The sequence below is a fragment of the Neolamprologus multifasciatus genome, chromosome 20 (genome assembly GCF_963576455.1).
Source record: "Neolamprologus multifasciatus chromosome 20, fNeoMul1.2, whole genome shotgun sequence".
Classification (NCBI taxonomy): domain Eukaryota; kingdom Metazoa; phylum Chordata; class Actinopteri; order Cichliformes; family Cichlidae; genus Neolamprologus; species Neolamprologus multifasciatus.
In genome coordinates, this window is record NC_140458.1 from 15858670 (window position 1) to 15870117 (window position 11448).

Sequence of the window (11448 nt, forward strand, 5' to 3'; positions counted from 1 at the left end):
CTAATAAATGTGTTAAGCACTGCAACAGTATGACATGTATTCATTTTAACATCAAAACTATTTACACAATTTCTTTTGCACAATTCGGAGTTTTGATCAATTAATCTTGGAACTCTCCTGTGAGTAAAGTTGGCATACAAACATGAAATCACTTAAAATACAAGAAAAAGCCCACTGAGCCTGGTTGAACTAAACCCTGAAACACTGTTTACAGAAAAAGAGTCTGATCCACCTCATCACACATTGTCTCTCTCACCGGGGCTGACAGGAGAGGCCAATATTCCTGACCAAGCACCCGCTGAACCACGATCTTGTCCCGTAATACTGACTGTTAGAAGAGGTCATTGTCTTACTGATTTGATCAGTGCCTTTAAGGACTCAAACATTATTTCATCTGAGGTCAATATCAAAATGTTGTTACCAAATGGAGAGCTTGAACAGGGGGAAGGAAGTGGTGTTTTGCGGGACTGCCTGACAGAATTTTGGATGGATTTCTATGACAGCTGCACATTGGGAGTTGAGGTGAAAGTCCCATTCATCCGGCATGACTTGCAGTGTGAAGAATGGCAGGCTATAGCTAGAGTGTTTGTTGTAGGGTGGAAACAAGCTGGTTACTTCCCAGTGAAGCTTGCAATACCCTTTCTGGAGGAGATATTGTACGGCTCGACAACCAGTAGTTTAAAAGATTCCTTTCTTTTGTACGTCTCACAAGAAGAGCGATCTGTTCTCTTGAAGGCTTTGGATGACTTCAATTCAGTGGATACAGATGAATTGCTGGAAGTACTTGATGCACATGAGTGCATGCAGGTTCCTACCAAGGACACACTGCTCCCTCTTTAGGTACAGATAGGACACAAAGTACTTATTCAGGCCCCAATGTTTGTAATCAAGTGCTGGCGTCCCGTTGTGGGTTCTGTAGCTGGTTTACTCCCACCAGAAGGACTGCATCATTTCATTGCAGAAAAAAAACAACTGTAAAAACAGTGAACGAGCTTCTAATCTTTCCAGAGGAGATGACAGCTGCCCAGTCAACAGTTTCTCGTTACCTGAAAAGGTACATTGGAGAAATTGATTTCAATTATCTTCAGCTTTTCCTGCGGTTCTGTACAGGATCCAATCTGTTGGATAAAGCCATACTAATTGAGTTCATAGAAACTACAGATTTCCTCATTTCCACCACAATCCCACACATGTGGATGTGTACTAAAGCTGCCCCTTGGTTATCACAGCTATCCAGACTTTTGCAGTGAATTTAACAGCATTCTCGCAAGCTCTATGTGGGTGATGGATGTGGTGTAGGTCAGTGTTACCCAACCTTGGTCCTCAAGGCACTCTGCCCTACACGTTTTAGGTTTTCCACCCTAACAGTTCATAGAAACACGGGTGTAGTTAACAGTAACATGAAGGAATGAATGTGAATGTTCAATAGACTGGGTGGTTAAGTTCTCTTAACAGTGTAGCCCATTGTGCCTTTTTCATGTGCAGCCTTTTTTTTCATCTGGTCAATAAGTGCTTTCTTAGTTTCTCCCCCCAATTAAAATAGTAAGCTAAAAGGAATGTTCAGGTTTTTTGAAGTGGAGTTACCTGTAGTAGACAGCCCTTAGCACTCTGACTTTTCAAAAGCAGCAGTGAGTGTTGGGGACAAAATAAGGCAACAAATTGCTTGGGGAATGAAACCACAAAACAACACCAGTTGAAAATACATATACATATTTAAATAACATTTTCAGTGCTTCACCTGGTAGGAATCTGTACACTAAACATAGAAGTGCATCTGTTCCTGCTGCACACATTGTTACTGTGATTTTGGCTAGTGCCAAAAAAAATTACTAATTTTAACATTCTAATACTTTTTTACTACAGGAAGAGTAACAAATATTTCCAATATAGCATACAGTAACAGTTCTACAAACTGGAAGATTGCTGAGTGCTGTCTACTGTATATACAAACACAAGTACAACACCATTACAAATACCATATTCCAAGTGATTAAGCATGTTCTATATTAAAGTATTTCAGATGTTTGCAGAAATCTTAATAGAAACAAGAATGTGAACCTTTATGTTCCTAATGGGTTTAGAAGAAAAATTGTCAATTACAGAGATTGGTTACATTGTAAAGAGGTTTGTATAACATTTTAGAAATAACTGTTATTTTATCCTGTTATTATATGCAAAATACAACCTGTTTTTGAGTATGGTGTATTTTGAAAGACACCAGTAAACCATTCTCATTTGTACAAAATATTGTCCTCTCTGTTACATTCTATACATCTTTAAACATGAACATGTCTAATGACACCGCTGAAAGTTATTTAACTACTCATTCTATAATGTCATACACGTGCTGTGATTTTTAAGAAAAGAAGCCGTCCTTTATCAAACATGGGATTGCTTTAATCTATTCCACAATAACAAAATTATAGGCTCAAGAAACATTTGGGGCATTGGTGACACAACTATGATTCTACACTTTAGCCTACTTGGTCTTCTTGTCTAATTGATCACAACATTAGATATATTGCCAGTCTATGTGGTTGTTATCCAAGGTGCTCTTGTTTTTGTTAGAAATGAACACATTTTTGCTACCAAAAACTATTATGAACAACTTTTGATGCCTTAACAGTGTGATAAGTTTAACTCAATCCCAAAAGGATTTATTTTTTTCTAACCTGTATCATATTTTAGTTTAATACTCCACGCTTTGTAGCTACCAAGAGCAAGCAACACTTCATGATGAGTTAATTTACTGTCATGGATAAAATGAAAATTATGTTATACAGTCTTTTCTGATAATTTTGATACAAAAACAAGATAACTACACACTGGAGAAAAATAATTACTTAATAATAGGTACATTAAGCTGTAGGAATACGTACTAAAGTACAAAATGTACTACATTTGTATGTTTGTGTCCATTTAAGTAACCTCAAATAACTGTGAACGAACTGTATCCCTGAGATGAAAATATAAATCAAGGGCCTGGGACATGGTAGATGGGAATTCCAAGCTTGATTCCTCCATTATTATTGTGCACAAATCAAACACTTGCACATCACATGGGACTGAACTAACAAAAGTGCAGCTATTTTTACACAAGGTCAAATCTTCTGTCAGTGGAACGAGACAGTCTTCTGCACCCCAAAGGTGAGGGGCCATGTACATGACATCAGGTATCCCACAGGGCACGTTGTTATTCTTTGAGGGCCTTATACGGTGAGCATTCCAAACACTCCGGATGTCATTCAATACCTCCTGATGAAGAAACAAGAATTAGGTCAGAGCTGTAATACAAGGCATTTTTAAAATGTCATTATGGCCAAAAATAAGTGTGGTGCATCCTTAAATGAATTGAAAAGCAGCAATGTTTGGATGCAGTTTAATGAAAACCAAAGGAAGAGGGAGTGATGGCAAAAAAAGAAAAGAAAGAACCACACCAGGCAAACCACAGAGTTGTGGGATCTGGGCTTTATACTAATACTAATACTAATACTAATCTTGGTGCGGATGTGCAAAGCTTTTCAACTTTATGCGCATAATACAGGTGACAAAATCAATATTTTTCAATCCCATGAGGGGATCCAATATCATCTCAGACCTGAAAGTACCAATGATAGAGCGCTGAAGACTTACTGATGCATGAAGCCTCTGACTGCTTTTGACAGACTGGCAGTGACAGATCGGTAGCTGCAGCATAACTGCTGATGCAGAATGAGCGCAGACAAGGATAATGTCCTCCGATCAGAAAAAAACAACATTTAAGTCGTGCTGACTTCTGATCAGTTCAATTGGCAAAGTGTTCCCTGATTTCAAAACTTTGGATGGGTTGATGCTTCAGCCTCCATTACGCACATACAGAGCGCATGCGCTCTGTATGTGCGTAATGGAGGCTGGTAACGTCGTTTTAACGATGTAAACGATAATTTTGTTACCCTTACTGCTAAAACAGCGTACTTTAATGTAATTAATTACCACCACTGGTTATCATAATAAGGGCCATTTACCTGAATGATTGGCATGAAGCAGAACTGTGACAGAGCTTTGTCAATGAAATTTCCAAAGAAGAATCCTTCGTCCTTCAGTTCTCCTAGAAGCGTGATCCATGGCTCGACGACTTCTTTTCTCATCACTCCCCACCAGCTCTCAATTCTCTGGTTTGCGGTACTTGCTCCTGTGACGTAGCTTCTGTCTCCTGCTCTATCATCCCCGTCATTTCTCCGTAAATAACGCTGGAGGTCTCTGACCAACACGTTCTCAGTGCCCATGTCAGTTCGTACGAGCCTGGGGAAACCCCCACGACTCTCCACTGCTTCCACAAAGTAACCTCCGATAACCTTTGGGTCACTGTTAGCAGGCACGTGCAGAGAGGGGGGCTAGAGGGGCTTGAGCACCCGCCCCTTTCCTGATGGGTGCCCAAAGTGCCCTTTTGTTGAGGCAACTTTTTAAAAAAAAAATTTTATTTTTTATTTTTTTATGTGTGTGTGCGTGCGGAGTCCTGTCTATTCCCCTCAACAATAATATTTAACTATTAATCACAGTTTTGCTAAATAAAAGGATCTGGCTTGCATTAGTCACATGATCACATTTAACCAATGATCGCCCTTGACGGCAGAACGTGCTGGTTACGAGCCGGGAACGAGCTCACAAAGAGCACGCGCATTTTTAGCGGTCCGGAGCTGTAGGAGAAACACAAGTTAACTCAGAGACAGACTTACTATATTTCTTCCATACAGACTGATGCGACAAAACCAGTAAGTAGGTGTACAGCGTACACTGTAGTGTATAGCACACAGGAGTATTAGCTTATTACGTACATGTTGGTAAGCTGTCTTGTGGCAACTGACGAACTGAAACAAACGAGCGTGCTGTGTGTGCAACAGCGTGACAAACATTACCTGTCCTTTTATTAACTGCACAAGTAGTGCTGGTCATAGCTGCTGGCTACCTGTGTAAGGCTGTCATGGGTCTGTAGCTCTGTCACTGTTTTATTGAACATATTTTAAAGTAAGTTACCGGGCTTTTCCTGCCTTTCTGGAGGGATTATATTTCACTAAAAAACGATCTAATATGCATGTCCACATAATTATGCATTATTATAATTATAATATTTTAAAAAACACACGCTGTATTTTAAAGAACATACATTAAGAAGCAGATTATTTTAGATTTATATTTTAAATAAGACAAAATTTGGATTTTACAGCAGTAAAATTATTGTATCTCTACAGTTTAAAAATGTAATAAGCTTTGCCCCTGCACAGAGTGGATCGTGAAACAAATGGAATCATCATAAATACATTATTTCATATTTATTACTTCCCCCTCCTCATTGCTTTATTATTGTAGCTCTAGTAATAAATAAAAATGTAAGGATTCTGAATCAGCACCATGATGCCCATAGTATATACAGTATTCTGAAGAAGGTCTAAAACGTCACTGTGTGTGCGTGCATGTGTGTGAGTGCATGTGTGTGTTTTATTTAGGTGGATTTTTAAAAACAATATTACTCATGATATAACATTGTCCAGACATGGCTGGTAAGGACATGAGGAGGAAACAGTAGGAGCTGTGTGAGGCTACTAAAGGCAGGGCTATAACATTTTTCTGTCATCATTTTATTATAGATTAAGTGCAAGAGTTGTTAGGTGTGGATAATTAGATTATAGTTTATTGCAACAGCAAGTTGTGCCTTGTTCTCAGATAGACAGCAAGTGGAGAGTGATATATGAAAAGATGGGATGGAAGGAAGAAGTGAAGCAAAGAGCAAAGAGTGATTCACAGGCAGAGCTGAGTTTATTTCTCACAGTTTTTTGTTGCCTTATGGTTCCAAGCGCTGTCACCAATCTTTGCATTTTGTTATTATCTCATGACACTTGTTTAATCAGCTACCATCTCTCCTATGGACTTTTTAATGTCTACAGTCTCAGATCAACACAGCCCTGCCCTCCAGCACTATCCACAGAAACCCCTCAACAGCAACATTGTACCCATCAGGTAAAGCATCGGCTACGTTTGCTTTGCCTTGTTGCCCATATTAGATTCTTGATGAATGTGTGTTGTTGTTATTCAGCCTGTTTCATTGTGCCCCTTTTTAACTTTGAGCACCCGCCCCTTTAAACCTCTCTGCACGGCCCTGACTGTTAGTGTGTGTGGCCCGCAGCCAAATGATGTTGCATGAGAAACCATCGATGCATCCATTAATACATATCCCATATGGCTTTAGTTTGTCATAAGAGTCTATTTGCCACACAAAGTTAGGCCCCTGAGCAAAATATTGTCTCCTTCTGAGACGTCTGGTCTGGCGTACCTGGGAACCTACTGGGTCCAGTAAAGAGATGAGGATCCTGACGTCTTCTTTCCGGATCGCAATGCCGTGTTGTTTGCACTTTGTAAACAGCCACCGATAACCGTGATCCTTCCCAGGCCCTTGCAGTTGGTTCACAATAAAATCTATCCCGGCGTCCAGGTCGTACTTACGTCTGTAAAGCAACTTGGCTCTCAATATCCGGTTTAAATGTCTCTCCGTAATGATGGTTCCTTGCATTGCCAGTGTGGCGGAGGTGTGGTCCCGGGTACGGCTGCAGAGGAGGAGTGGTGCGGTGAGCTCAACGGGGCGGTGCTGGAGATGCAGGTGAGAACAGCTGATGGCGTTTTGGACTGATCATGGTTTCCTTCCCCTTTTATAGTGAGACGGGAGAGGAGCGGAGGAGGGCTGGAAATCAGCTGAGACCGACAGCTGTCAGACTGTGGTCGGTCATAACAAAGGAAAGAATAAATAAACGTAGCATCTGGAGACAAAGACCTGGGCGTGTGTGTGCCTGTGTGTAGTGCATTTCACAGCCAGGCTTTTCAAAATGCATTTGTAGCTCATTCCCAGCCTAAAATAAAACTCAATCAGACTGTCTCTGTCCATGGTGTATAGGTTTAGCCTACTTTTATGCTTGTGTCTCTACGCAGCTGTCCAGGAATTCTATAATATGATGTGCGCATGTTATCTATTTCGTGGCCACAAATGCGTAATTTGTTGCCACGTTATACACAAATTAGCATTTCGTGGGCACGTTATACCTATTTCGTGGCCTCGAAGTAGTATTTTATGGCCACAATTTATTTACTTTTTGGACCATGTTATCAGAGGGGCTCCGTAGTATTTACCTTAATTAAACGAGTCGCAGTAAACCAGCAAAAAACTCGAGCTGCCGGCTAAGTAAAAAGTGTAGAGGGGCGTGTTTGTGGTCACGTCCAGTGGGTGTGTGGGCGGGAGCGTTACACAGTCGCTCCACCTCAAGTCACTACTGCGCAGAGTCTGGCTCCAAATTTGCAAGATGGCAGCCTCCACAAGCGGGGTATTTTGGCTTCATTTTTGCACAATGGGAGGAGGCGCTGTCGCGTCGTCCATCTTTTATACAGTCATTGAGGCAGACTGACAGAAGCGAGGCTGCCATATCGTGCCATCGGCCCCTCTGGCCTCTATTTATGTAATTAACACATTTTTAAAGAAATATAACAAAAGGAAAGACACCAAGCTGAACTAAAATGATCCATGTAGCAAACAAAAACTGTTGTGAGCTGCCACCCTTAACAATAAGTACTAAATAAGCACTTTCAATATATTAATTTTGGGACAATCACCTTTGGGCTTTTGAAGCCTTGACCTGGCTTTTAAAAAATAATTGGAAAAAAAGCACTATGTTGCTAAAAACAAAAAAAGGAAAATAGATATTTGCAAAATTCTATCTAAATGTGTATTTTACCTGGTTAATGTGTGTGGCGGGGCGTGGTCTGCAGCACCGGTGCAGGGGAGGCGGACGCACCTGAGCGGCACCCGCAATCACGCCTCACGGCCTTAACGTCTGTGCTATCTATGCTGTTGTTGGTATGTGTCGGGCTGTGAGCTGAAAAGCTACAGCCGGCTGTATGCGTACAGCAACCGTGTGTGAAAAGTGGTCAATAAAGAGATGCTGAAAAGCATGTTCATGGATACATCGTCAGGTCTGCCGTGGTATGTTTACAGTGGGACTTCTGCTCCTGAACCTCTGCGCACAGCGTCTGCAAATCGGGGCTGTACGAAGTCACTTTCATCTTTACGCAGGACTAAGCTGTCATCTGTGAGGCGTGAGCGGTGTTTGTTTTTAACATAGTTCACGGTGGAGAATAGCTGCTGACATAATGTGGATCCAAAGATCCAATTAGCCTACCTGGGGTTGAAAGTCTCGATAAATGCACGGCGTTTTGGAAGGTACACTGGCTTCCGCGAGTGTGACGCTTATTTTGAGTGATGAAAAAATAATAAAATATAATTTTATTTTTATATTTCAATATCACAATAATATTCCAAATTAGAACTACAAGTTAAAAAAGAACTAACATAAATAAAATACACTTTAGCAAAATACTTCTAATTTATTTTCCCAAACCACGCGGAGCCGCACTATAAGGACTAAAGAGCCGCAGGTTGCCGACCCCTGGTTTAGACTGTTCTTCTCATTTTATGCAAGGCCACCTGGGTTGGCTGGAAGACTGTTTACTTAGCCTGGCAGGGCGAAGGACACTGTCTCAGCTGAACTCTGGACACATACACACACACACACGCACACAGACATATATACACATGCAGATGTACACTCATCCCCCCTCCCCTTCCAAAAGCCTTCGACGCTTATTCCCCTCCAATGCTGACAGTGGATCAAGGAGACCAGCGCTTATGCTGCAGGCCCGGATGCGCTGTCTACATTGGCTGTCTCTCACCCTTTACCCATCCCTGTTGCTTGTCATGTGTTTCTTTGGTGTATTAAGAGTTTTTTTCATGTGCTATGTGCAGAGGTGTTTTTTTCTGTTCTCAAACTGATCTCCCTGTTGGAGCTCAGTCTGGGGGGAGTTATTTTTTTCTCCTTATCTTTCCTCATGTTGTGCATTTTTCCATTGTTATACCTCTCTGACCTGTCTTCCCCATGTGATGTTTGTGTAATGTATGTATGGTCAGAAGGGTAAGATGGCGCTGGCAAAGGTTGGCAGCCTTAACCCAAGTTCCTTCGGGTCAACCTTCAGGATCAATAAAGTTTTATTGAATTGAATTGAACACACACAGTTTGTAGGTTATTTTGCATGTTGAAAGGGAGCAAATAGGGAAAATGGATTTGAATGTGGAAACATTTACATGTGTACTTTGAAACCCAAATACATGGTCAATGTCCAGCATTTTGCATTTAACCAAATAAGTGAAAATGTAAGACACTGAGTTTGTGGAACATCTTTGGATCACAGCCCTACATAATTGTCTGAAATAATTTCCAATGCAAACAAAACTTATTTAGAAATGCATGTGTGTTTCAAGAGGAACATTTTCCTAGCAAACATACATTTTCAGGCCCACATGAAACAAAACAGAAAGAAATTAAAGAAATCAACAAAACAAAATCTAATCAACAAAAAAAGACAAAAGGTGTGTTCAAATAGTTAATTTTTTTCATTAATAAATGAGACAGGTAACCTGGAAGTATATGCGTGGTAGCCATTGTAAGAGCTGCTCCAACTCTCCAAATAATACGGAAAGGAGTTTTGGTGTTTCCTTTGTTGTATTTTTTACAGTGATATCATTACAAAGGTATTTGTAGCACTTTCTACAGTGGGCCTGTGAGGTCAAATGTACTGAAACTTAAGGAAGAACCAACAAATAGAAAAATGCTGCTTAAGCATATGCCTTGTTTGTCCTTTATTTTGACCTGTGTTAAACAATAGGGTAAAAATACCTTGTGTCTAAGAAGCACATTTTGTAGTCCATTTTCTGTTTCAATTCTCAGAGAATGGCTTTTCTCTTTTCTGAAGTCCTTATCAATGACAAATGACCTTGATGACATTTTCGTCAAGGTCAAGGAAAAGACATTAGGAATAGTAGATAGAGGGTAACATTTGGAGCTCACCGAAAGACTTTGCTTGATGTAAGAAAACACTCTGAAGATCAGATTAAGCCGAAATAGAAGGACTTAACTGAAAATCCTGAAGAAAATTGAATTCCAAACAAGAACAAAATACTAGCAGCAAAAAATGACCCACTGCTAATTTACTGCAAACATCCTGAGGATGGACAATTACAGTGCAAAATGTGTTAAACATTATAGACTCAAGTTACAATTGTTTCTGGACCATTTTGCTTGGAAAATGGAACAAATGTACAGACCTATTTGAACTGGAACACTCACCTTCAGGCACGTGCAGGGGGTGGGGGGTGGGGGGCCTGAAGGGGCTTGAGCACCCACCCCTTTCCTGATGGGTGCCCAAAGTGCCCTTTTGTTGAGGCAACTTTTAAAAAAAAATATTTATTTGGTTTTTTTTTTATGTGTGTGGCCGTGCGGAGTCCTGTCTGTGCCCCTCAACAATAATATATACTATTAATCACAGTTTTGCTAAATAAAAGGATCTGGCTTGCATCAGTCACATGATCACATTTAACCAATGATCGCCCTTGACGGCAGAACGCGATGGTTACGAGCCGGGAACGAGCTCACAAAGAGCACGTGCATTTTTTTGTAGTTCGGAGCAGTAGGAGAAACACAAATTAACTCAGACACAGACTGATGCGACAAAACCAGTAAGTAGGTGTACAGCGTAAACTGTAGTGTATAGCACACAGGAGTATTAGCTTATTACGTACACGTTGGTAAGTTGTCTTGTGGCAACTGACGAACTGAAACAAACGATCGTGCTGTGTGTGCAACAGTGCGACAAACATTACCTGTCCTTTTATTAACTGCACAAGTAGTGCTGGTCATAGCTGCTGGCTTGGATTCCAAGATGGCGGCGCGTGAACAACGCGAGGCTCAGTGTCTCTCCAGAATCTGCTATTTAGCAGTTTTTTATCTACTTCTAACCGGATTATTCATCCAGAATTGCTGTGCGTTGCTGACCTACAGCAGACAAGAGCTTCTAGACATCTGGACTCATAACTCCAACAGTTTTATCGCAGATCTCCGACTTATGCCAGAGATCTCCAGAACACCGGGGGCTGCCCACTCTCCCAGGCCGGGCGGAAGTGCACGCAGACGGCGCCGAGATCGTAAACAAAGGCGAGGTAGGCGCGGAGGGCTATGGGCTAAGCTAAAGCTAACACCACACCGGCTGCCTTTACCCAGTATTTTCCTCGCCAATGTCCGTTCTCTGGCAAACAAAATGGATGAGATATGGCTCTCCATCACTAACAACAGACGGATTATGGACTCAAATGTCATGTTTTTCACCGAAACATGGTTGAACAACAGCTGCCCGGACAATGCTATCGAGTTTGCAGGACGCCGCACACACCGAGCCGACAGGCTAGCAGATGACTCCGGCAAGACCAGAGGTGGAGGTTTGTGCATTTATATTAACAATACTTGGTGCATGAACTCCACTACTACTGAGAGTCACTGCTCACCTAATGCGGAGTTTTTAATGGTCAAATGCAGACCTTAT

The 11448-nt window shown here is 41.3% G+C and overlaps 1 protein-coding gene across 1 annotated transcript; it reads right to left on the minus strand.

Annotated features, from left to right (window-relative positions):
* Positions 1–2555: 2555 nt before the first annotated feature.
* Positions 2556–7070, minus strand: LOC146494685 (uncharacterized). Its single transcript, XM_085147378.1, has 3 exons — positions 6120–7070; positions 4005–4344; positions 2556–3255 (listed from the first exon to the last, which is right to left on the minus strand). The coding sequence occupies exons 1-3, from the start codon at positions 6542–6544 to the stop codon at positions 2920–2922; spliced, it is 1101 nt and encodes a 366-aa protein (XP_085003504.1). The 5' UTR covers positions 6545–7070; the 3' UTR covers positions 2556–2919.
* Between the last annotated feature and the right edge of the window lie 4378 nt (positions 7071–11448).